Source organism: Aquarana catesbeiana, linkage group LG01 (assembly GCF_042186555.1).
Source record: "Aquarana catesbeiana isolate 2022-GZ linkage group LG01, ASM4218655v1, whole genome shotgun sequence".
Classification (NCBI taxonomy): Eukaryota; Metazoa; Chordata; class Amphibia; order Anura; family Ranidae; genus Aquarana; species Aquarana catesbeiana.
Genome location: NC_133324.1, coordinates 1,080,535 through 1,106,818, shown reverse-complemented (window position 1 = coordinate 1,106,818; position 26,284 = coordinate 1,080,535). Strand labels below are relative to the sequence as shown.

Genomic DNA, 26,284 nt, shown 5'->3' with positions numbered 1-26,284 from the left:
AGAAAGAAGAAGCATTTAAATAAAGGAATTGTCAAAAACTGTCTCTTGTCATTTTTAACATTTTTGACACTTTTTTCGTGAAATGGTAGGGGTACTTATGTACCCCCTTACCATTTCACACAGGGGGGGGGGGGCCGGGATCTGGGGGTCACCTTGTTAAAGGGGGCTTCCAGATTCCGATAAGCCCCCCGCCCGCAGACCCCCACTACCACCGGCCAGGGTTGTGGGGATGAGGCCCTTGTCCTCATCAACATGGGGACAAGGTGTTTTGGGGGGCTACCCCAAAGCACCCTCCCAATGTTGAGGGCATGTGGCCTGGTACGGTTCAGGAGGGAGGGGGGCCGCACTCTCGTCCCCCCCTCTTTTCCTGCGGCCTGCCAGGTTGCGTGCTCGGATAAGGGTCTGGTATGGATTTTTAGGGGGACCCCACGCCGTTTTTTTTTTTTTTTTTTTTTGGCGCGGGGTTCCCCTTAAAATCCATACCAGACCTGAAGGGCCTGGTATGGAATTTAGGGGGACTCCCACGTCTTTTTTTTTTTTTAATTTTGGTTCGGGGTTCCCCTTTGGGGAATTCCCATGCCGTTTTTATCAATGAACTTCTATGTGTATTGTCGGCAATGCAATAGCCGCGGGTAGTTTTAAATGAGTTTTTTCCTTCAAAATGTCATTTTGCTGTCAGACTGTTCTAAACACGGGAAACATGCGCCCCTTTACAGGCATACTATAGACACCCCCCAGGTACGAAATTTAAAGGGATATTACACTTTTATTGATTGACTTTAAGCATTATTAAAATCACTGCTCCCGAAAAAACGGCCGTTTTTAAAACTTTTTTTTGCATTGATCCATGTCCCCTGGGGCAGGACCCAGGTCCCCAAACACCCTTTTTATGACAATACCATGCATATAAGCCTTTAAAATTAGCACTTTTGATTTCTCCCATAGACTTTTAAAGGGTGTTCCGCGGCATTCGAATTTGCCGCGAACACCCCAAATTGTTCGCTGTTCGGTGAACTTGCGAACAGCCAATGTTCGAGTCGAACATGAGTTCGACTCGAACTCGAAGCTCATCCCTACTGGGGATCTGCAGAACAGGGGTATTGATGAGCTGGGGATCTGCTGAGTGGGAGTACTACTGAGTCAAGGACCCCTGCTGTGAGCCGCATGCGCCAATAGTGTGAACCCAGCCTCAATGAAGCACCACAGAAACATCAAAAACACATCAAGAAAGCATGTTGAAGTGATAGGAATATTTATGTGTGTTAAAGTCGAATTAAGTGTAAATGACCGAAAACCACACATTGACACCAGACAAAGAATTTACCAACCAATCAACAAAATAAGTAATGCAGTGAATATATGGGAATGTGGTACAGCGAGGAAATAAAATGATTACATCAGAACTTACCTTCAGATAACACCTCCATTACTGGCAGTGGGTGTGGAGATGGCACATGGGACGGTGGCACAAGAGCTTCTCCAGGCTGATCCATATGAATAGGAGTCTCACTCAGATGCTGAACGTGGTGTCAATGGCTCTCAACCATATTGTGCATAACTATAAATACAATCAGTGTGTCACACATCTGAAGACCAGGACTGAGAGACTCAGAGAGGACAATTTATAGAACACTTACCGAAGAGGCAACCAACGATGTCTTCATATGAGGTACATATTACAGATGAGCTGGGAAGGAGACTCCTGAGGACTTCAATCAGATGCAGATACAAGGTGTTGCGTTCCCTCCATACATGGGAGTGCTCCGAGCTTGTAAATCGCATTTTTCACAGGTGTGATTTGGTGGATCTCAGGAATCGCTGCAAGCTGGTAGGTTCCCAAACATGGACCTTGACCTCAGATGACCCTTTGCGTTTAGGCACAGCAGGGTGGGGGAGGAGTGTCGCCGGAAACTCGTAGGCAGTCTTAGCAATCAGATGGGGTTTAACAACCCCATCATCTGCTACCTCCAAGTCTTGGCCAGTGGTGTCAACCGGTGCCCCATAGACACCAGATTGTCAACCAACCAGGGCCAAAACTGGGTCAAATGGGGAATAATTGTCCATCCAATGAAACTGACGCTGAGAGGACCATCATTCTTCTACGTTGTGTCAAAGTTTTCTAAATACTTTAGTACCTTTATACAGTCCTCTGACCCCATAACACCTCCATCCCAAACCTTGGTTTTCCTCAGAGCTATTGTAGCACTGATGCCTCATAGAAATCAGGAGTCATATGACTCCTGCCACGATTGGGGTCATGTGATCACTAGGCTTGTTGGCTTTTTTAATTATGTATCCATCTAAGATTTATAATATTTTTAATTCTGTTTATTGAGAGGTATCAATTTAGCGGCTTCTCAGATGACAGGTCCACTTTTATATAACATCTCTTGGGGCAATTATTCTGTGTTCGTACACTTTACCCTGTCGACGTTTCATATTTTAGATTTTAATTTACTTTTAAATATTCATTCTTCTTTTTTATTGTCCAGGCACGATCGGCGCTCATATTTTAAGTGGTTGGTATTAGGAGGAGAAAACATGCAGACAAGGACAGACAGGGACAGAGGAGGTCAGGATTGCAGACAGAAGAACAATACAAGACACATTGTACAAACCAAACAATGGCTGCTTGGATGACCACCCCATATAATGTGCCATAACCCAACAATGGCTGCTTGGATGACCACCCCATATAATGTGCCATAACCCAACAATGGCTGCTCTGGGTGACCACCCCATATAATGTGCCATAACCCAACAATGGCTGCTTGGATGACCACCCCATATAATGTGCCATAACCCAACAATGGCTGCTCTGGGTGACCACCCCATATAATGTGCCATAACCCAACAATGGCTGCTCTGGGTGATCCACTATGTAATTTGCTATAACCCAACAATGGCTGTTCTGAGTGACCCACCATATGATGTGCCATAACCCAACAATGGCTGCTTGGATGACCACCCCATATAATGTGCCATAACCCAACAATGGCTGCTTGGATGACCACCCCATATAATGTGCCATAACCCAACAATGGCTGCTTGGATGACCACCCCATATAATGTGCCATAACCCAACAATGGCTGCTCTGGGTGACCACCCCATATAATGTGCCATAACCCAACAATGGCTGCTCTGGGTGATCCACTATGTAATTTGCTATAACCCAACAATGGCTGTTCTGAGTGACCCACCATATGATGTGCCATAACCCAACAATGGCTGTTCTAGGTGACCCACCATATAATGTACCATAACCCAACAATGGCTGCTCTAGGTGACCCACCATATAATGTGCCGTAACCTAAAAATGGGCGCTGCTCTAACTGTTGTGAGTTACCTTTCAACCTCAGGTCTAGCTGGAGTTGTGTGACCCCCATGCTGAAAGACTGCGATTCCTTACACTGCAGAGAGAAGAGAGAGAGGAATAAATCATCACAGAGGAACACAAAGTATGGATTTTCAGCATTGTATCTAAATGCCTGGAAATCCCCCCCCCCATGCATCTCATAGAGACACTGGTCACTGCACTCTATAGACTGGGTTTAGCTGGCCTTACAATGAATCTTATAGAAACAGTAATGCAGTGCATGCCATAGACCGGGGTCAGCCAGCCCCTACAATGGATCTTATGGAGACACTGATGCAGGGAATTCCATAGACTGGGGTCAGCCGGCCCCCTACCATGGATCTTATGGAGACACTGATGCAGGGAATTCCATAGACTGGGGTCAGCCGGCCCCCTACCATGGATCTTATGGAGACACTGATGCAGGGAATTCCATAGACTGGGGTCAGCCGGCCCCCTACCATGGATCTTATGGAGACACTGATGCAGGGAATTCCATAGACTGGGGTCAGCCGGCCCCCTACCATGGATCTTATGGAGACACTGATGCAGGGAATTCCATAGACTGGGGTCAGCCGGCCCCCTACCATGGATCTTATGGAGACACTGATGCAGGGAATTCCATAGACTGGGGTCAGCCGGCCCCCTACCATGGATCTTATGGAGACACTGATGCAGGGAATTCCATAGACTGGGGTCAGCCGGCCCCCTACCATGGATCTTATGGAGACACTGATGCAGGGAATTCCATAGACTGGGGTCAGCCGGCCCCCTACCATGGATCTTATGGAGACACTGATGTAGTGAATTTCAAAGACGGGGTCATCCGGCCCCTACCATGGATCTTATGGAGACACTGATGTAGTGAATTTCAAAGACGGGGTCATCCGGCCCCTACAATGGATCTTATAGAGACAATGACACAGTGAACTCCATAGACTGGGGTCATCCGGCCCCTACCATGGATCTTATGGAGACAATGATACAGTGAACTCTATAGACTGGGGTCATAAGGCCCCTACAATGGATCTTAGAGAGACACTGATGCAGTGAACTCCATAGACTGGGGTCAGCCAGCCCCCTACCATGAATCTTTTAGAGACACTGACACGGTGAACTCCATAGACTGGGGTCAGCTGGCCCTTACATTGGAATTTTTTAGAGACAATGACATGGTGAACTCCATAGCTTTGAGTCCCTACAATGGATTTAATAGAGACATTGACACAGTGAACTCCATAAAATTGGGTCAGCCAGTCCCTACCATGGATCTTATAGAGACAATGACACAGTGAATTCCATAGACTGGGGTCAAACGGCCCCTACAATGGATCTAATGGAGACACTGATGCAACAAACTCCACAGAATGGGGTTAGCTAGCCCTAACAATGGATCTTAAAGAGACACTGACATGGTGAACTCCATAGACTGGGGTCAGCTGGCCCCTACAATGGATCTTAAAGGGACACTGACACAGTGAACTCCATAGACTGGGGTCAGCTGGCCCCTACAATGGATCTTAAAGGGACACTGACACAGTGAACTCCATAGACTGGGGTCAGTTGGCCCTACAATTGATCTTCTAGAGCAGTGATGGCGAACCTCGGCACCCCAGATGTTTTGGAACTACATTTCCCATCATGCTCATGCACTCTGCAGTGTAGTTGAGCATCATGGGAAATGTAGTTCCAAAACATCTGGGGTGCCAAGGTTCGCCATCACTGTTCTAGAGACTCTGATACAGTTCATTCCATAGACTGGGGTCAGAGTGCCTGCTCTACATACTTGTTCCGGGTCAGTCAGCACAAGGACGAGGTTCTCTATCTTTAGCAGTACAACTACCCAGGAATTCCCCGTTGCACACTCACCGCAGTGCATTCTTCTCCACTCTTCACACAAAGCCGGGCATCACAGAATAGATATACGGTGGTGAAATCCTGGAACTGCGAGGAGCCGATCTTCATCCTGACCTCTCTGGAGTTCCCATTCTGTATTATCTGGGTCAAGCTGTCCGTGGCACAGCTACAGAAAAGAAAAGGGATACGGGCTCATCAAATGTTCTGATGGCCAGCTCAACAAATGAAAAGACCGTCCACACAGAAAAAGAAATATGGCGCCGGGTCTGAGCTGTGCAGCCTGTAACAGATCTGGCCACTAGGGGTGAACAAATGTCAAAATTTCCATTCCCCAAAATGTTGGTAAAATTGTAAAGATTTTGGAAAAATGCTTCGGAGTCAGTCGGGGAGGTGAAATGAAGGTGTTTTTGGTGGTTCAATGGGGGGGTTTGAGGGCATAAAGCAGAATCTTCAAGGTCCGTGTGTTTTAAATGAGATTGATTGATTCTCCACCAGAGAATGTTTGGTGAAAGTCGCTATGATTTTCCAGCCAAGAGTGGGTAGGTCTGGATCTAATTTGAAAATTACCGTACCGGTCTCTCGTGATCTAGTCATGGCAGAATTCAGAACGTGTATAGCATTCTAATCAGACAGTGTGCAAGGAAGGCCAAATGTTTAATTTGTGTGCCTGCACAGCTGTAGGGTGGTTTAGACACCACCAGTCTTTACGTCTTCGTCCCAAAGAGCACAGCCCAGAGGTCAACGTTCTCACCAAATGTGTGTATTCTAATCTTCAAAATTCTGAAAAAACGTTCATTAACACATAACTCCAATCCTGTACAGTACGACATCATAAAACCTCCTAGAGCCTGGTTGCACAGAGTTGAGATGTTAGATACCAAACCGGCTTTATGGTAAACTATGAAGGAGTTATTAATAATTTGGGTTTTTTTTTTTTGGTGGTATCGGTTATTCTAGTGTAGAGTTTGGTCTCCACAAATAGCAGAACAGCCGCCGAGACCATTAAGCCAGCTATAGATGGATCGAAATTTGACTGGTTCAGCAGGAACTGGTTGAATTTCAATCCATCTACAGCTGGTCCTGTTCAAAAGCAACTTTATGGTAATACAGGAAGGAGTTATTAATAATTTGAGTTTTCAATAGTGGTATTTGTTCTTCTAGGTGTAAAGTTTATTCTCCACAAATAGCAGAACAGCAGTTGAGACCATTAAGTTGGCCATAGATGTGTTTTTATATAAATTTTTATATAAACAAAAAAACATACAAAAATAATAAATAATTTATTTTGTGTTTTTATAAAAACCCTTTATTTCTTTTTTATTCATGTATTATTTTTTTTTTTGTTTATTTAAAAGTTATATAAAAACCCTTTTTTTAAATTATTTATTATTTTATTATTGTATTATTATTTTTTGTGGATATAAAATCCCATTATTTATTTATTATTTTATTTTTACTTTATTTTTGGTTTATTTAAAAAAAACTTTAATAATAAAAGTAAATAAAGTTTTTTTTTTATATGTATTTTTTATAAATCTTAAAAATAATGTGCTTTTATATATATTATTATATAAACAAAAAAAAATACATTAATAAAGGGTTTTTCTATAAACAAAAAAAAATACAAAAATAATAAATAATTTTAAAATAAAGTGTTTTTTATATATATAAATTGTTATATAAACAAAAAAAATAATAAAATACATTATTAAATAAAGGGTTTTTGTATAAACAAAAAAAAAATACAAAAATAATAAATAATTTATTTTTTGTTTATATAAAAACCCTTTATTTCTTTTTTATTAATGTATTATTTTATTATTTTTTTTTGTTTATATAAAAATTTATACAAAAAAAACGTTTTTTTTTATTATTTACTATTTTATTATTGTGTTATTATTTTTTGTTGATATAAAAACCCTTTGAATGAAAATAATGGGACATAATCCAATACAGATTATGGTGAGAAGGGTGGACTACAAAACCTAAAAGATATATCATCCGTACAACTGAGACATCGCTGAAATGATTAAAATGCTTTGTTACTAAACTGGTTAAAAGTGATGCACTCTGGGTAGTTTCTTTAGGTATTTTCGTTCGCTCTTATGAACACCAAAGGAGATCGGACTCACCCCTGAGATATAAGATGGAGAGCCTTCGTGGTGTTGGGGTCATCGGTGGGGCTGGCGGTGCAGTCCTGTAGTCTGAGAACGTAGGTATCCCCATCGGTGGGGTAGATGTAGAGAGCCACGTAGATCTCTGACCCCAGGACTATTTCATTCGATACGTAGGGAGTCACAAATTGTGGATCTTTGTAGGCAGCCATGGTGAGGGGGATCAGTCTCATCCCATTCGATCCAGATATCACCACCGTCCTGGAGAGACAAAAACCACCAGACTGGTGACATCTCACAGATATCTCATCTGCCCACCACCTACCAAAACTCCACCATCATACCTCCTCCCCCAACCTCTGTCTGTGGATTATATTCCCATTTCCCGGTCTTTTCTCCCCAGTTGTCACCAGAATAACCCAATAAATGTTCTGCAGACCACAAACCCTTTTCAGGTTCTTTGGTGGGGACTCCTCACTAGACACGTGCAATTTGTTCATTTATGAATTCATTTTTACCGAATTTCAACAAATTTAGAAAAATCGGAAATTAACGCAAACCCGTTTTAACAATTTTTTCTGAATATTCATAAATTTGTAAATCTGAATATTCGAAAATTTGTAAATTTGAAAATCCAAAAATAAGAATGAAAAATGTAAATGAACGAAAATTAAAAAAAATATTTTTCGGGTCTGTCAGCGCCGTGATTTTTAGATAAATGGACCCCGCGGGACACTGTTTTTCTTTTTTTTTTTTTTTTTTTTAAATAAAGGAATTGTCCAAAACAGTCTCCTGTCGTTTTTACGATTTTGACACTTTTTTTTGGTGAATGTGTAGGGGTACAATGTACCCGGCACCCATTCACATGGGGGGGCGGGATCTGGGGGCCTTCCAGATTCCGATAAGCTCCCTGCCCACAGACCCCCATAACCACCGGGCAAGGGTTGTGGGGAAGAGGCCCTTGTCCTCATCAACCATTGGGACAAGGTGTTTTGGGGGGACCCCCAAAGCACCCTCCCCATGTTGAGGGCATGTGGCCTAGTACGGTTCAGGAGGAGGGGGGGCGCTCTCTAGCCCCCCCTTTCCTGCGGCCTGCCAGGTTGCGTGCTCGGATAAGGGTCTGGTATGGATTTTGGGGGGGGGACCCCCATGCCATTTTTTTTATTCCTCTCAATATCCATACTAGACCCAAAGGGCCTTGTATGGACAGGGGGGAAACCCACGCCATTTTTTTTCAATGATTTTTTATCTATATTGCCAGGATTTCGACAATACATTACAGCCGCAAGCAATTTTAAATGACATTTTTTTTACTTTATGACTGTTATGAACACGGGAAAGATGCGCCACTTTACAGGCAGACTAAGGGGACCCCCAGGTACGATATTTAGAGGAATATTTCATTTTTATTGTTTTGCTTTAAGCATTATTAAAATCACCTGTCCTGAAAAAAATGTCTGTTTTTAAAACTTTTTTTTGCATTGATCCATGTCCCCTGGGGCAGGACCCGGGTCCCCAAACCCTTTTTATGACAATAACTTGCATATAAGCCTTTAAAATGAGCACTTAGTCCCATAGACTTTAACGGTGTTCCCACAAATTTTTGGTATGTTTTGCCGAGGAGGAGGAACCGAGGAGGAGGAACCGAGGAGGAGGAGGAGACTAGGAGGAGGTAGCCGAGGAGGAGGAAGCCGAGGAGGAGGAACCCGAGGAGGAGGGAGCCAAGGAGCCGAGGAGGGAGCTGAGGAGGAGGAAGTCGAGGAGGAGGAGCAAAGGAGGAGGAAGCTGAGGAGGAGGAGCCGAGAAGGAACCGGGGGGTGTTCGGCTCATCCCTACTCCTCACATTCAGGACTTCTCCTACCGATCTTCTCACAGCCATTTCTAATAAGTATTCTAGCACTTTGCTTGACGTAATTAATTCCTCTAAACAATGTATCAGGTTCCTTACCGAGCGAGGGGGTATGTCCCGGTGAAGAGCGGGCAGGTGATGTTGAAGCTGATTGGACTGGCGGTGATGTTGGAGTTTACTGGTGCACCGATGTCTATGGTGTTGGTGACGAAGAGTCTGGATCCTTCTTCCTGAAATCAGAGGACAGAGATGTGAGGATCATTTCTATCACCTTTGTCCAGCCCAATGCCGAAATGTCTCCCGGGGATTCTGCAGAAGAAAGTGATGCCACTTCTCCAAACTGATATTCCACGTATAAAGCCACACCCTTTCTCAATATTCCACCAATGAAGTGTCCAATCCAAGAGAGCCAAGTGTCCGATGACCACAGTATTATTCCCCCAAAATACTCCAAGCTCCACTTCATGACGGACATATCATCTCTAAGTAGACCATCATCTCACGACACCCACGATGGTCCCACCAAATATTAAATCAGCAATAAAAAAATGTTCATTCATGCATAAAAATCAATTAATAAAATATCACAAAGACATAAAAGAGCAATAGGATCAAATCTCTGTGGTGCTTCAAATATGTTCCTAACCAATTGTGGACATCGGGTCTACTAGACCTGAGCTTCTCAACCCTTTTTTTCAGCTGAGGAACCCTTTAAAATGATAAAAATGTAAAAAAAAAAAAAAAACGAATATTCTTCCCGGCTTTCGAGGGCATTTATTCTTACAAAGGAAATACACCTTTGCACGCTGGTACCGACTAGTATTCAGGTGTTTCTCTTCTCTCTGTTTCTCTCCCTCCCTCACTTAGCCAGCTTGACCCCAGTGCTGAAGGAGAGGAGCAGAGGAGGGGCAAACTAGGGTGTCCACCTTGTCAACCTACGATGTCATTGGTTCTTAGGTGCTGGCATCTGGCCCACAGAGTGCCCCGGGTTCTAGTGCTGCACAATAAGAACCTGTTTTTTTATATACAGACCTGATCCACCCACTTCTTCACAGTTTGTGGACAATTTGGGGCAAATTTTAGGCATTTTGTCAAGGCACCCCTTAAGAACCAGAAGGCACCCTGGTTGAAAAAGTACCATACTATGCTCATCACAGCAACTATTACAGTATCTAAAACAAACAATACAGGAGATACAAAGTAACATTGTTTATAAACATTGATCAGACGGGAGATAGAAAGATACAAAGTAACATTGTTTATAAACATTGATCAGACGGGAGATAGAGAGATACAAAGTAACATTGTTTATAAACATTGATCAGACGGGAGATAGAGAGATACAAAGTAACATTGTTTATAAACATTGATCAGACGGGAGATACAAAGAGATGTGACAGTTGTGCAGATATTCAGTTTGGCACATCACTAGCAGATGATATGTAATCACAAGGCTGGCCGGACGGAACGACATCTCCTCTGACATACAGACAGGTGACATTTGTGTAACTCAGTAACAAATAGTCAAAATGGTTGTGTGCTGCCACCTAGTGGTATAAAAATAGTGTAGCTGCTGCAATCACCTATGTGTTCTCCATCCACAGCAAGTGTAAATAATAAATCACACATGTATTTGTGTATCTCTGGGGTGGATTGGTGGGTGTGGATTTGTAGGTGTGGATTGGTGGGTGTGGATTTGTAGGTGTGGATTGGTGGGTGTGGATTGGTGGGTGTGGATTGGTGGTTGTGGATTGGTGGGTGTGGATTGGTGGTTGTGGATTGGTGGGTGTGGATTGGTGGGTGTGGATTTGTAGGTGTGGATTTGTAAGTGTGGATTTGTAGATGTGGATTGGTGGTTGTGGATTGGTGGGTGTGGATTGGTGGGTGTGGATTGGTGGGTGTGGATTGGTGGGTGTCGGTCTGGAGGTGTAGATTTATGGGTGTGGATTTGTAGGTGTGGATTTGTGGGTGTGGATTTGTAGGTGTGGATTTGTGGGTGTGGAATTGTGGGTGTGGATTTGTGGGTGTGGATTTGTGGGTGTGGATTTGTAGGTGTGGATTTGTGGGTGACGGTCTGGAGGTGTAGATTTGTAGGTGTGGATTGGTAGGTGTGGATTTGTGGGTGTCGGTCTGGAGGTGTAGATTTGTGGGTGTGGATTTGTGGGTGATGGTCTGGAGGTGTAGATTTGTAGGTGTGGATTTGTGGGTGTGGATTTGTGGGTGTCGGTCTGGAGGTGTAGATTTGTGGGTGTGGATTTGTAGGTGTGGATTTGTGGGTGTCGGTCTGGAGGTGTAGATTTGTGGGTGTGGATTTGTGTGTGTGGATTTGTGGGTGTGGATTTGTGGGTGTGGATTTATAGGTGTGGATTTGTGGGTGTGGATTTGTAGGTGTGGGTCTGTAGGTGTGGGTTTGGAGGTGTGGATTTGTGGGTGTGGATTTGTGGGTGTGGATTTGTAGGTGTGGGTCTGTAGGTGTGGGTCTGGAGGTGTGGATTTGTAGGTGTGGATTTGTAGGTGTGGATTTGTGGGTGTGGATTTGTAGGTATCGGTCTGGAGGTGTAGATTTGTAGGTGTGGATTTGTAGGTGTGGATTTGTAGGTATCGGTCTGGAGGTGTAGATTTGTAGGTGTGGATTTGTGGGTGTCGGTCTGGAGGTGTAGATTTGTGGGTGTGGATTTGTAGGTATGGATTTGTGGGTGTGGATTTGTAGGTATCGGTCTGGAGGTGTAGATTTGTAGGTGTGGATTTGTGGGTGTCGGTCTGGAGGTGTAGATTTGTGGGTGTGAATTTGTGGGTGTGGATTGGTAGGTGTGGATTTGTGGGTGTCGGTCTGGAGGTGTAGATTTGTGGGTGTGGATTTGTAGGTGTGGATTTGTGGGTGTCGGTCTGGAGGTGTAGATTTGTGGGTGTGGATTTGTAGGTGTGGATTTGTGGGTGTCGGTCTGGAGGTGTAGATTTGTAGGTGTGGATTGGTAGGTGTGGATTTGTGGGTGTCGGTCTGGAGGTGTAGATTTGTGGGTGTGGATTTGTAGGTGTGGATTTGTGGGTGTCGGTCTGGAGGTGTAGATTTGTGGGTGTGGATTTGTGGGTGTCGGTCTGGAGGTGTAGATTTGTGGGTGTGGATTTGTAGGTGTGGATTTGTAGGTGTCGGTCTGGAGGTGTAGATTTGTAGGTGTGGATTTGTGGGTGTCGGTCTGGAGGTGTAGATTTGTGGGTGTGGATTTGTGGGTGTCGGTCTGGAGGTGTAGATTTGTGGGTGTGGATTTGTAGGTGTGGATTTGTAGGTGTCGGTCTGGAGGTGTAGATTTGTAGGTGTGGATTTGTGGGTGTCGGTCTGGAGGTGTGGATTGGTAGGTGTGGATTTGTGGGTGTCGGTCTGGAGGTGTAGATTTGTGGGTGTGGATTGGTAGGTGTGGGTTTGTAGGTGTGGATTTGTGGGTGTCGGTCTGGAGGTGTGGATTGGTAGGTGTGGATTTGTAGGTGTGGATTTGTGGGTGTGGATTTGTAGGTGTCGGTCTGGAGGTGTAGATTTGTGGGTGTGGATTTGTGGGTGTCGGTCTGGAGGTGTAGATTTGTGGGTGTGGATTTGTAGGTGTGGATTTGTGGGTGTGGATTTGTAGGTGTGGATTTGTGGGTGACGGTCTGGAGGTGTAGATTTGTGGGTGTGGAATTGTGGGTGTGGATTTGTGGGTGTGGATTTGTAGGTGTGGATTTGTGGGTGACGGTCTGGAGGTGTAGATTTGTAGGTGTGGATTGGTAGGTGTGGATTTGTGGGTGTCGGTCTGGAGGTGTAGATTTGTGGGTGTGGATTTGTGGGTGATGGTCTGGAGGTGTAGATTTGTAGGTGTGGATTTGTGGGTGTCGGTCTGGAGGTGTAGATTTGTGGGTGTGGATTTGTGGGTGTCGGTCTGGAGGTGTAGATTTGTGGGTGTGGATTTGTGGGTGATGGTCTGGAGGTGTAGATTTGTAGGTGTGGATTTGTGGGTGTGGATTTGTGGGTGTCGGTCTGGAGGTGTAGATTTGTGGGTGTGGATTTGTGGGTGATGGTCTGGAGGTGTAGATTTGTGGGTGTGGATTTGTGGGTGTGGATTTGTGGGTGTGGATTTGTGGGTGTGGATTTATAGGTGTGGATTTGTGGGTGTGGATTTTTAGGTGTGGGTCTGTAGGTGTGGGTTTGGAGGTGTGGATTTGTGGGTGTGGATTTGTGGGTGTGGATTTGTAGGTGTGGGTCTGTAGGTGTGGGTCTGGAGGTGTGGATTTGTAGGTGTGGATTTGTAGGTGTGGATTGGTAGGTGTGGATTTGTAGGTATCGGTCTGGAGGTGTAGATTTGTAGGTGTAGATTTGTAGGTGTGGATTTGTAGGTGTGGATTTGTAGGTGTGGATTTGTAGGTATCGGTCTGGAGGTGTAGATTTGTGGGTGTGGATTTGTGGGTGTGGATTTGTAGGTATCGGTCTGGAGGTGTAGATTTGTAGGTGTGGATTTGTGGGTGTCGGTCTGGAGGTGTGGATTTGTAGGTATGGATTTGTGGGTGTGGATTTGTAGGTATCGGTCTGGAGGTGTAGATTTGTAGGTGTGGATTTGTGGGTGTCGGTCTGGAGGTGTAGATTTATGGGTGTGGATTTGTAGGTGTGGATTTGTGGGTGTGGATTTGTAGGTGTGGATTTGTGGGTGTGGATTTGTGGGTGTCGGTCTGGAGGTGTAGATTTATGGGTGTGGATTTGTGGGTGTGGATTTGTGGGTGTGGATTTGTGGGTGTCGGTCTGGAGGTGTAGATTTATGGGTGTGGATTTGTAGGTGTGGATTTGTGGGTGTGGATTTGTAGGTGTGGATTTGTGGGTGACGGTCTGGAGGTGTAGATTTGTGGGTGTGGAATTGTGGGTGTGGATTTGTGGGTGTGGATTTGTAGGTGTGGATTTGTGGGTGACGGTCTGGAGGTGTAGATTTGTAGGTGTGGATTGGTAGGTGTGGATTTGTGGGTGTCGGTCTGGAGGTGTAGATTTGTGGGTGTGGATTTGTGGGTGATGGTCTGGAGGTGTAGATTTGTAGGTGTGGATTTGTGGGTGTGGATTTGTGGGTGTCGGTCTGGAGGTGTAGATTTGTGGGTGTGGATTTGTGGGTGTCGGTCTGGAGGTGTAGATTTGTGGGTGTGGATTTGTGGGTGATGGTCTGGAGGTGTAGATTTGTAGGTGTGGATTTGTGGGTGTGGATTTGTGGGTGTCGGTCTGGAGGTGTAGATTTGTGGGTGTGGATTTGTGGGTGTCGGTCTGGAGGTGTAGATTTGTGGGTGTGGATTTGTAGGTGTGGATTTGTGGGTGTCGGTTTGGAGGTGTAGATTTGTGGGTGTGGATTTGTGGGTGTGGATTTGTGGGTGTGGATTTATAGGTGTGGATTTGTGGGTGTGGATTTGTAGGTGTGGGTCTGTAGGTGTGGGTTTGGAGGTGTGGATTTGTGGGTGTGGATTTGTAGGTGTGGGTCTGTAGGTGTGGGTCTGGAGGTGTGGATTTGTAGGTGTGGATTTGTAGGCGTGGATTTGTAGGTGTGGATTTGTAGGTGTGGATTTGTGGGTGTGGATTTGTAGGTATCGGTCTGGAGGTGTAGATTTGTAGGTGTAGATTTGTAGGTGTGGATTTGTAGGTATCGGTCTGGAGGTGTAGATTTGTAGGTGTGGATTTGTGGGTGTGGATTTGTAGGTGTGGATTTGTGGGTGTCGGTCTGGAGGTGTAGATTTGTAGGTGTGGATTTGTGGGTGTCGGTCTGGAGGTGTAGATTTGTGGGTGTGGATTTGTAGGTATGGATTTGTGGGTGTGGATTTGTAGGTATCGGTCTGGAGGTGTATATTTGTAGGTGTGGATTTGTGGGTGTCGGTCTGGAGGTGTAGATTTGTGGGTGTGGATTTGTGGGTGTGGATTGGTAGGTGTGGATTTGTGGGTGTCGGTCTGGAGGTGTAGATTTGTGGGTGTGGATTTGTAGGTGTGGATTTGTGGGTGTCGGTCTGGAGGTGTAGATTTGTGGGTGTGGATTTGTAGGTGTGGATTTGTGGGTGTCGGTCTGGAGGTGTAGATTTGTAGGTGTGGATTTGTGGGTGTCGGTCTGGAGGTGTAGATTTGTGGGTGTGGATTTGTAGGTGTGGATTTGTGGGTGTCGGTCTGGAGGTGTAGATTTGTGGGTGTGGATTTGTGGGTGTCGGTCTGGAGGTGTAGATTTGTGGGTGTGGATTTGTAGGTGTGGATTTGTAGGTGTGGATTTGTGGGTGTCGATCTGGAGGTGTGGATTGGTAGGTGTGGATTTGTGGGTGTCGGTCTGGAGGTGTAGATTTGTGGGTGTGGATTGGTAGGTGTGGGTTTATAGGTGTGGATTTGTGGGTGTCGGTCTGGAGGTGTGGATTGGTAGGTGTGGATTTGTAGGTGTGGATTTGTGGGTGTGGATTTGTAGGTGTCGGTCTGGAGGTGTAGATTTGTGGGTGTGGATTTGTGGGTGTCGGTCTGGAGGTGTAGATTTGTGGGTGTGGATTTGTAGGTGTGGATTTGTGGGTGTGGATTTGTAGGTGTGGATTTGTAGGTATCGGTCTGGAGGTGTAGATTTGTGGGTGTGGATTTGTAGGTGTGGATTTGTGGGTGTGGATTTGTAGGTGTGGATTTGTAGGTATCGGTCTGGAGGTGTAGATTTGTGGGTGTGGATTTGTGGGTGTGGATTTGTAGGTATGGATTTGTGGGTGTGGATTTGTAGGTATCGGTCTGGAGGTGTAGATTTGTAGGTGTGGATTTGTGGGTGTCGGTCTGGAGGTGTGGATTTGTAGGTATGGATTTGTGGGTGTGGATTTGTAGGTATCGGTCTGGAGGTGTAGATTTGTAGGTGTGGATTTGTGGGTGTCGGTCTGGAGGTGTAGATTTATGGGTGTGGATTTGTAGGTGTGGATTTGTGGGTGTGGATTTGTAGGTGTGGATTTGTGGGTGTCGGTCTGGAGGTGTAGATTTATGGGTGTGGATTTGTGGGTGTGGATTTGTGGGTGTGGATTTGTGGGTGTCGGTCTGGAGGTGTAGATTTATGGGTGTGGATTTGTAGGTGTGGATTTGTGGGTGTGGATTTGTAGGTGTGGATTTGTGGGTGACGGTCTGGAGGTGTAGATTTGTGGGTGTGGAATTGTGGGTGTGGATTTGTGGGTGTGGATTTGTAGGTGTGGATTTGTGGGTGACGGTCTGGAGGTGTAGATTTGTAGGTGTGGATTGGTAGGTGTGGATTTGTGGGTGTCGGTCTGGAGGTGTAGATTTGTGGGTGTGGATTTGTGGGTGATGGTCTGGAGGTGTAGATTTGTAGGTGTGGATTTGTGGGTGTGGATTTGTGGGTGTCGGTCTGGAGGTGTAGATTTGTGGGTGTGGATTTGTGGGTGTCGGTCTGGAGGTGTAGATTTGTGGGTGTGGATTTGTGGGTGATGGTCTGGAGGTGTAGATTTGTAGGTGTGGATTTGTGGGTGTGGATTTGTGGGTGTCGGTCTGGAGGTGTAGATTTGTGGGTGTGGATTTGTGGGTGTCGGTCTGGAGGTGTAGATTTGTGGGTGTGGATTTGTAGGTGTGGATTTGTGGGTGTCGGTTTGGAGGTGTAGATTTGTGGGTGTGGATTTGTGGGTGTGGATTTGTGGGTGTGGATTTATAGGTGTGGATTTGTAGGTGTGGGTCTGTAGGTGTGGGTTTGGAGGTGTGGATTTGTGGGTGTGGATTTGTAGGTGTGGGTCTGTAGGTGTGGGTCTGGAGGTGTGGATTTGTAGGTGTGGATTTGTAGGCGTGGATTTGTAGGTGTGGATTTGTAGGTGTGGATTTGTGGGTGTGGATTTGTAGGTATCGGTCTGGAGGTGTAGATTTGTAGGTGTAGATTTGTAGGTGTGGATTTGTAGGTATCGGTCTGGAGGTGTAGATTTGTAGGTGTGGATTTGTAGGTGTGGATTTGTGGGTGTCGGTCTGGAGGTGTAGATTTGTAGGTGTGGATTTGTGGGTGTCGGTCTGGAGGTGTAGATTTGTGGGTGTGGATTTGTAGGTATGGATTTGTGGGTGTGGATTTGTAGGTATCGGTCTGGAGGTGTATATTTGTAGGTGTGGATTTGTGGGTGTCGGTCTGGAGGTGTAGATTTGTGGGTGTGGATTTGTGGGTGTGGATTGGTAGGTGTGGATTTGTGGGTGTCGGTCTGGAGGTGTAGATTTGTGGGTGTGGATTTGTAGGTGTGGATTTGTGGGTGTCGGTCTGGAGGTGTAGATTTGTGGGTGTGGATTTGTAGGTGTGGATTTGTGGGTGTCGGTCTGGAGGTGTAGATTTGTAGGTGTGGATTTGTGGGTGTCGGTCTGGAGGTGTAGATTTGTGGGTGTGGATTTGTAGGTGTGGATTTGTGGGTGTCGGTCTGGAGGTGTAGATTTGTGGGTGTGGATTTGTGGGTGTCGGTCTGGAGGTGTAGATTTGTGGGTGTGGATTTGTAGGTGTGGATTTGTAGGTGTGGATTTGTGGGTGTCGGTCTGGAGGTGTGGATTGGTAGGTGTGGATTTGTGGGTGTCGGTCTGGAGGTGTAGATTTGTGGGTGTGGATTGGTAGGTGTGGGTTTGTAGGTGTGGATTTGTGGGTGTCGGTCTGGAGGTGTGGATTGGTAGGTGTGGATTTGTAGGTGTGGATTTGTGGGTGTGGATTTGTAGGTGTCGGTCTGGAGGTGTAGATTTGTGGGTGTGGATTTGTGGGTGTCGGTCTGGAGGTGTAGATTTGTGGGTGTGGATTTGTAGGTGTGGATTTGTGGGTGTGGATTTGTAGGTGTGGATTTGTGGGTGACGGTCTGGAGGTGTAGATTTGTGGGTGTGGAATTGTGGGTGTGGATTTGTGGGTGTGGATTTGTAGGTGTGGATTTGTGGGTGACGGTCTGGAGGTGTAGATTTGTAGGTGTGGATTGGTAGGTGTGGATTTGTGGGTGTCGGTCTGGAGGTGTAGATTTGTGGGTGTGGATTTGTGGGTGATGGTCTGGAGGTGTAGATTTGTAGGTGTGGATTTGTGGGTGTGGATTTGTGGGTGTCGGTCTGGAGGTGTAGATTTGTGGGTGTGGATTTGTGGGTGTCGGTCTGGAGGTGTAGATTTGTGGGTGTGGATTTGTGGGTGATGGTCTGGAGGTGTAGATTTGTAGGTGTGGATTTGTGGGTGTGGATTTGTGGGTGTCGGTCTGGAGGTGTAGATTTGTGGGTGTGGATTTGTGGGTGATGGTCTGGAGGTGTAGATTTGTAGGTGTGGATTTGTGGGTGTGGATTTGTGGGTGTCGGTCTGGAGGTGTAGATTTGTGGGTGTGGATTTGTGGGTGATGGTCTGGAGGTGTAGATTTGTGGGTGTGGATTTGTGGGTGTGGATTTATAGGTGTGGATTTGTGGGTGTGGATTTGTAGGTGTGGGTCTGTAGGTGTGGGTTTGGAGGTGTGGATTTGTGGGTGTGGATTTGTGGGTGTGGATTTGTAGGTGTGGGTCTGTAGGTGTGGGTCTGGAGGTGTGGATTTGTAGGTGTGGATTTGTAGGTGTGGATTTGTAGGTGTGGATTTGTGGGTGTGGATTTGTAGGTATCGGTCTGGAGGTGTAGATTTGTAGGTGTGGATTTGTAGGTGTGGATTTGTAGGTGTGGATTTGTAGGTATCGGTCTGGAGGTGTGGATTTGTGGGTGTGGATTTGTAGGTATGGATTTGTGGGTGTGGATTTGTAGGTATCGGTCTGGAGGTGTAGATTTGTAGGTGTGGATTTGTGGGTGTCGGTCTGGAGGTGTAGATTTGTGGGTGTGGATTTGTAGGTATGGATTTGTGGGTGTGGATTTGTAGGTATCGGTCTGGAGGTGTAGATTTGTAGGTGTGGATTTGTGGGTGTCGGTCTGGAGGTGTAGATTTGTGGGTGTGGATTTGTAGGTGTGGATTTGTGGGTGTCGGTCTGGAGGTGTAGATTTGTAGGTGTGGATTGGTAGGTGTGGATTTGTGGGTGTCGGTCTGGAGGTGTAGATTTGTGGGTGTGGATTTGTAGGTGTGGATTTGTGGGTGTCGGTCTGGAGGTGTAGATTTGTGGGTGTGGATTTGTGGGTGTCGGTCTGGAGGTGTAGATTTGTGGGTGTGGATTTGTAGGTGTGGATTTGTGGGTGTCGGTCTGGAGGTGTAGATTTGTGGGTGTGGATTTGTAGGTGTGGATTTGTGGGTGTCGGTCTGGAGGTGTAGATTTGTGGGTGTGGATTTGTAGGTGTGGATTTGTGGGTGTCGGTCTGGAGGTGTAGATTTGTGGGTGTGGATTTGTGGGTGTCGGTCTGGAGGTGTAGAATTGTGGGTGTGGATTTGTAGGTGTGGATTTGTAGGTGTCGGTCTGGAGGTGTAGATTTGTGGGTGTGGATTTGTGGGTGTCGGTCTGGAGGTGTAGATTTGTAGGTGTGGATTTGTGGGTGTTGGTCTGGAGGTGTGGATTGGTAGGTGTGGATTTGTGGGTGTCGGTCTGGAGGTGTAGATTTGTGGGTGTGGATTGGTAGGTGTGGATTTGTAGGTGTCGGTCTGGAGGTGTAGATTTGTGGGTGTGGATTTGTGGGTGTCGGTCTGGAGGTGTAGATTTGTGGGTGTGGATTTGTAGGTGTGGATTTGTGGGTGTCGGTCTGGAGGTGTAGATTTGTAGGTGTGGGTCTGTAGGTGTCGGTCTGGAGGTGTAGATTTGTAGGTGTGGATTTGTGGGTGTCGGTCTGAAGGTGTAGATTTGTAGGTGTGGATTTGTGGGTGTTGGTCTGGAGGTGTGGATTGGTAGGTGTGGATTTGTGGGTGTCGGTCTGGAGGTGTAGATTTGTGGGTGTGGATTGGTAGGTGTGGATTTGTAGGTGTCGGTCTGGAGGTGTAGATTTGTGGGTGTGGATTTGTGGGTGTTGGTCTGGAGGTGTGGATTGGTAGGTGTGGATTTGTGGGTGTCGGTCTGGAGGTGTAGATTTGTGGGTGTGGATTGGTAGGTGTGGATTTGTAGGTGTCGGTCTGGAGGTGTAGATTTGTGGGTGTGGATTTGTGGGTGTCGGTCTGGAGGTGTAGATTTGTGGGTGTGGATTTGTAGGTGTGGATTTGTAGGTGTCGGTCTGGAGGTGTAGATTTGTGGGTGTGGATTTGTGGGTGTCGGTCTGGAGGTGTGGATTTGTAGGTGTGGATTTGTGGGTGTCGGTCTGGAGGTGTGGATTTGTGGGTGGGTTTGTAGGTGTCGGTCTGGAGGTCGGCTGTATTGTAGATTTATGGAGTGAATGTGATCCATCCTTACCGTTGCTATGTTCCCGCACCAGCCGGGTGTTGCTATGGCCGGCAAGACGATAACTTTCTGCCCGTGGATGGAAGATGAGAAGGGGAAGTTACAGCTCTGTGATGAGTTCCTCAGATGAATAGAGGCGGGGTCATACCCGAGGGAGGAGAGCAGACATTGGCTGGCGGTAACCATCATCACATTAATATCGCAGCTCAGCGCAGGGTGGAAATCAGTACCAGCTGCAGAGACAAGGGGGCGCTATATATTATAATACAGAACATTTCTCAGAACACTGACCAGCTTGGCCTGATAACAAACAAACTGACCATGACTAGTTATAAAGTGACTGCACTTTACTGCTCCTCTGATCTCACTTACTGATAACTAGAGACCTTCTGAAGTCCCTAATGATGTGAGGGAGCCACAATGCAGACAAGGAGCATCAATCTTCACTTTGTAGACAGACAACAATGTATGAAGGAGATCGGGGGAGGGGGAGACTTACTCTTATCTTGGTAGATGCTGGAGTTGCACACACACACTCCCATGGCGCACACCTCGTCTGTAGCGCACTCCGACACGCAGATTGAGGTCTCTGTGAAAGATAAACCTGATAAATCCCATAGAAGTCATCGTATGAGGGATGGAGATGATGGAGGAGGACACTCACCTGTGCAGCATGAGGAGGTCTGGTTATAATATAACCCCAGGGGGCAGCAGAGGGTGAGATCAGCAATGGCGCACTGGACGTTCCCATCCGGGAGACAAGAGGTAAGTCCATCAGAACAGTAACAACCGTTATTCTCATAACAGAACCCCGAACACAAAGAACAGAGACCAATAGGGCCGAAGTCTGGGGAGGACCAGGAGTCTGCCAAGAGATAGAGAGATTAGGGCTCTGGGCTGTTCATATCGTATCTATTATATCTATTATATCTATCTCTCAGAACAATCTACCTATATATCTTCTATCTATATATTATCTATCTATCTTCCTGTCTCTCTATCTCTATCTAGCTATCTATCTTCCTGTCTCTCTCTCTCTGTCTCTCTATCTTCCTGTCTCTCTATCTCTGTCTCTCTCTCTATCTTCCCGTCTCTCTATGTCTGTCTCTCTATCTCTGTCTCTCTCTATCTTCCCGTCTCTCTATCTCTCTATCTTCCCGTCTCTCTATCTCTGTCTTTCTATCTTCCCGTCTCTCTATCTCTGTCTCTCTATCTTCCCGTCTCTCTATCTCTGTCTCTCTATCTTCCAGTCTCTCTATCTATCTATCTTCCAGTCTCTCTATCTCTGTCTCTCTATCTTCCCGTCTCTCTATCTCTGTCTCTCTATCTCTGTCTCTCTATCTTCCCGTCTCTCTATCTCTGTCTCTCTATCTTCCCGTCTCTCTATCTCTGTCTCTCTATCATCCTGTCTCTCTATCTTCCAGTCTCTCTATCTATCTATCTTCCCGTCTCTCTATCTCTGTCTCTCTATCTCTGTCTCTCTATCTTCCCGTCTCTCTATCTCTGTCTCTCTATCTTCCCGTCTCTCTATCTCTGTCTCTCTATCTTCCCGTCTCTCTATCTCTGTCTCTCTATCTTCCTGTCTCTCTATCTTTCAGTCTCTCTATCTATCTTCCAGTCTCTCTATCTCTGTCTCTCTATCTTCCTGTCTCTCTATCTATCTATCTATCTTCCAGTCTCTCTATCTCTGTCTCTCTATCTCTATCTATCTATCTATCTTCCAGTCTCTCTATCTCTGTCTCTCTATCTTCCTGTCTCTCTATCTCTATCTATCTATCTTCCAGTCTCTCTATCTCTGTCTCTCTATCTATCTATCTATCTATCTATCTATCTTCCAGTCTCTCTATCTCTGTCTCTCTATCTTCCTGTCTCTCTATCTCTATCTATCTATCTATCTTCCAGTCTCTCTATCTCTGTCTTTCTATCTCTATCTATCTATCTATCTATCTATCTATCTATCTATCTTCCAGTCTCTCTATCTCTATCTATCTTCCAGTCTCTCTATCTCTGTCTCTCTATCTCTGTCTCTCTATCTATCTATCTATTTTCCAGTCTCTCTATCTCTGTCTTTCTATCTCTATCTATCTATCTTCCAGGCTCTCTATCTTTCTGTCTCTCTATCTTCCTGTCTATTCTCATAACAGAACCCTGAACACAAAGAACAGAGACCAATAGGGCCGAAGTCTGGGGAGGACCAGGAGTCTGCCAAGAGATAGAGAGATGAGGGCTCTGGGCTGTTCATATCGTATCTATTATATCTATTATATCTATCTCTCAGAACGATCTACCTATCTATCGTCTATCTATATATTATCTATCTATCTTCCTGTCTCTCTATCTTCCATGTTTGTCTGTCTGTCTATCTTTCTATCTATCTAATGAGGGGGATGGGTAGAGATACTCACAGATACATTTGGCTCCTGTAAATAGAAAATAAAATAGAGATTAATTCCGAACTCTCAGACATTGCATCATCCATATTGTATCATCCCTCACATTCACATTATATCATCCCTCACATTGTATCATCCCTCACATTCTATCATCCCTCACATTCTATCATCCCTCACATTGTATCATCCCTCACATTGTATAATCCCTCACACTGTATCATCCCTCATATTGTATCATCCCTCACATTCACATTATATCATCCCTCACATTGTATCATCCCTCACATTCTATCATCCCTCACATTGTATCATCCCTCACACTGTATCATTCTTCACGTTGTATCATCCCTCACATTGTATCATCCCTCACGTTGTATCATCCCTCACATTGTATCATCCCTCACATTGTATCATCCCTCACATTGTATCATCCCTCACATTGTATAATCCCTCACATTGTATAATCCCTCACACTGTATCATCCCTCACGTTGTATCATCCCTCACGTTGTATCATCCCTCACATTCACATTATATCATCCCTCACATTGTATCATCCCTCACATTCTATCATCCCTCACATTGTATCATCCCTCACACTGTATCATTCTTCACGTTGTATCATCCCTCACATTGTATCATCCCTCACGTTGTATCATCCCTCACATTGTATCATCCCTCACATTGTATCATCCCTCACATTGTATAATCCCTCACATTGTATAATCCCTCACACTGTATCATCCCTCACGTTGTATCATCCCTCACATTCTATCATCCCTCACATTGTATCATCCCTCACATTGTATCATCCCTCACGTTGTATCATCCCTCACGTTGTATCATCCCTCACATTCTATCATCCCTCACACTGTATCATTCTTCATATTGTATCATCCCTCACATTATATCATTCCTCACATTGTATCATCTCTCACATTCTATCATCCCTCACATTGTATCATCCCTCACATTGTATCATCCCTCACATTGTATCATCCCTCACATTGTATCATCCCTCACATTCTATCATCCCTCACATTCTATCATCCCTCACATTGTATTACATTTATGGATTTCATTAAAGGTCGTACTATGGGCCCCAGAGGGACCCTTTGGATGCAAAGCTTGGTTGGTGTTGTCACCTTCTAGTGGGGTTGCCCTGTGTGTGGCCCAATCTGACTGATTGTATGTATACGGTGTGTACCTGACCAATCACAGGGGAGTCTGTCTGTCTGTCGGGGGGATTTTATTACAGGACATGCTATGGGCCCCAGAGGAACCCTCGGCTGTCCAGCTTGGGTGGTGTTGTCACCTTCTCCTGAGCGCTGTCTTATGGTTGGACCAATTTATTAGCCAGTCTGCGGTGATTGGACAGATCATTTGTATGTGTATGGTGTGTATATGGTCAATCCTAGTGGAGTCTCTCTGTCTGTCTGGTGTGTTGGACATAGTCACTTGTTTATCATTGTTATAATAATAACATAAAATTATAAATAATAAAAATAATAATAATAGAAATAATAATAATAACAATAAATGAGTCTCTCTGTCTGTCTGGTATGTTGGAAATAGTCACTTGTTTATCATTGGGGCAGGAGCAATAAAATATAATAATAAAAAATAATAACATAAAATTATAAATAATAATAATAATAGTAATAATAATAATAAATGATACATATTAAAAATAATAAAATAATAATAATTGATCATAATAAATGATGATAATAATGATAATAAATCATAATAATAATAATAATAATAATATTAATAATAATAATTCATAATAATAATAACATAAAATGCTCTGTGTATTCCTCTATACTATATAACACATCTACCTAATAATATATAACATATACTTTATAATATGTCTTTATACCGTATATGATATATACCATAAATTAAACTGTTCCTTAATATATTATACAAAGTATAAAATAAAATACACCTGGCTATGTTGTACCCCACATATACCGTATATCACCTGGATATATAACAGAACGCACTCCTGTAATAAATGACCTGAGGTATAAAATCTCTCGTACTTTCCAGCGCGTCGGGCAGCCCATTCAGTTTTCGAAGGGCCGCCCTACGTGCGTGAAATGCACAAAAGGAGTCCCGGACCCTTCCGCAAAATTGCGCCGCACGGAAGTGCAGATATGTAGGGGGCACCATTAGGAAATAATGCCCCCACCGACTTTCTGCTCATTGGCAGTGCGTTTCTGGGCGTGGCTTAGAAACGTGCGATTTTACATGCGTTCCCGACACGCAGAGTGTGAATAGAGCCCAGCAGACAATGCGCTATCTGGGGGAACCGGCCAATGGCAATGCATCTATAGATCCCGGGAATAGTCATGTCGTCGGTTGGTCTGATTGACTTACCTGCATGATGGATGAGAGACGCCATAAGAAGGGCGATGCGCAGCGTCAGCGCCGCCATGGCTGACAGCAGGCGAATGATTGGCCGGATTGGGGAAGGACTGGCACAGAGAGGCGAAGTCTTGTCTTAAATACAAAGAGGATGGGGGAGGGGGAGGGGGGGGATGAAATCTGATAGAAGAGACATTTCATACCTGATGATCGATTAACCCCCGCACTGCCTCTCTGATGTCACCGACCATGGAGAACATGAAGAGAATGCGTTCTACAGAGAGAGGAATGTCACCGGACCGATCACAGGGAGCGCACCTACCCCTCAGGGGCCACACTGCCAGAGGGCCCATCACATGTCTGACCCATGTGAGATTCCACCATTAACCCTTTCCATGGAAATCAGCATTCTGTCTTCATATTTACTACTCCAGAGTCTACATCATCCAGAAAAGCACAGGGATGGTGAGAACCCCTCATAATGGGCACAGCGGGTGTACAGACCCGGGAACTCAGCACAGGGATGGTGGGAACCCCTCATAATGGGCACAGCGGGTGTACAGACCCGGGAACTCAGCACAGAGATGGTGAGAACCCCTCATAATGGGCACAGCGGGTGTACAGACCCGGGAACTCAGCACAGGGATGGTGAGAACCCCTCATAATGGGCACAGCGGGTGTACAGACCCGGGAACTCAGCACAGGGATGGTGAGAACCCCTCATAATGGGCACAGCGGGTGTACAGACCCGGGAACTCAGCACAGGGATGGTGAGAACCCCTCATAATGGACACAGCGGGTGTACAGACCCAGGAACTCAGCACAGGGATGGTGGGAACCCCTCATAATGGGCACAGCGGGTGTACAGACCCGGGAACTCAGCACAGGGATGGTGAGAACCCCTCATAATGGGCACAGCGGGTGTACAGACCCGGGAACTCAGCACAGGGATGGTGAGAACCCCTCATAATGGGCACAGCGGGTGTACAGACCCGGGAACTCAGCACAGGGATGGTGAGAACCCCTCATAATGGACACAGCGGGTGTACAGACCCAGGAACTCAGCACAGGGATGGTGGGAACCCC

The 26,284-nt window shown here is 45.6% G+C and overlaps 1 protein-coding gene across 1 annotated transcript; it reads right to left on the bottom strand.

Moving 5' to 3' along the window:
* Window positions 1–921: 921 nt before the first annotated feature.
* Window positions 922–25,289, bottom strand: LOC141129322 (pancreatic secretory granule membrane major glycoprotein GP2-like). Its single transcript, XM_073617279.1, has 9 exons — window positions 25,211–25,289; window positions 22,836–22,850; window positions 21,095–21,295; window positions 20,930–21,019; window positions 20,443–20,663; window positions 9,276–9,406; window positions 7,346–7,588; window positions 5,226–5,379; window positions 922–3,411 (listed from the first exon to the last, which is right to left on the bottom strand). Exons 1-9 carry the CDS (start codon window positions 25,266–25,268, stop codon window positions 3,235–3,237), a joined length of 1,290 nt encoding a protein of 429 aa, XP_073473380.1. The 5' UTR covers window positions 25,269–25,289; the 3' UTR covers window positions 922–3,234.
* Between the last annotated feature and the right edge of the window lie 995 nt (window positions 25,290–26,284).

What these genes read in the sequence shown, in the direction of transcription:
- LOC141129322 (XM_073617279.1), bottom strand. Translation starts at nt 25,268, where the DNA reads ATGGCGGCGCTGACGCTGCGCATCGCCCTTCTTATGGCGTCTCTCATC. An exon ending in GGTGCGGGAACATAGCAACG is followed by an intron (nt 9,407 to 20,442) that starts GTAAGGATGGAT and finishes CTCTGATTTCAG; the next exon opens with GAAGAAGGATCCAGACTCTT. An exon ending in GTGGAGAAGAATGCACTGCG is followed by an intron (nt 3,412 to 5,225) that starts GTGAGTGTGCAA and finishes TTCTCTCTGCAG; the next exon opens with TGTAAGGAATCGCAGTCTTT.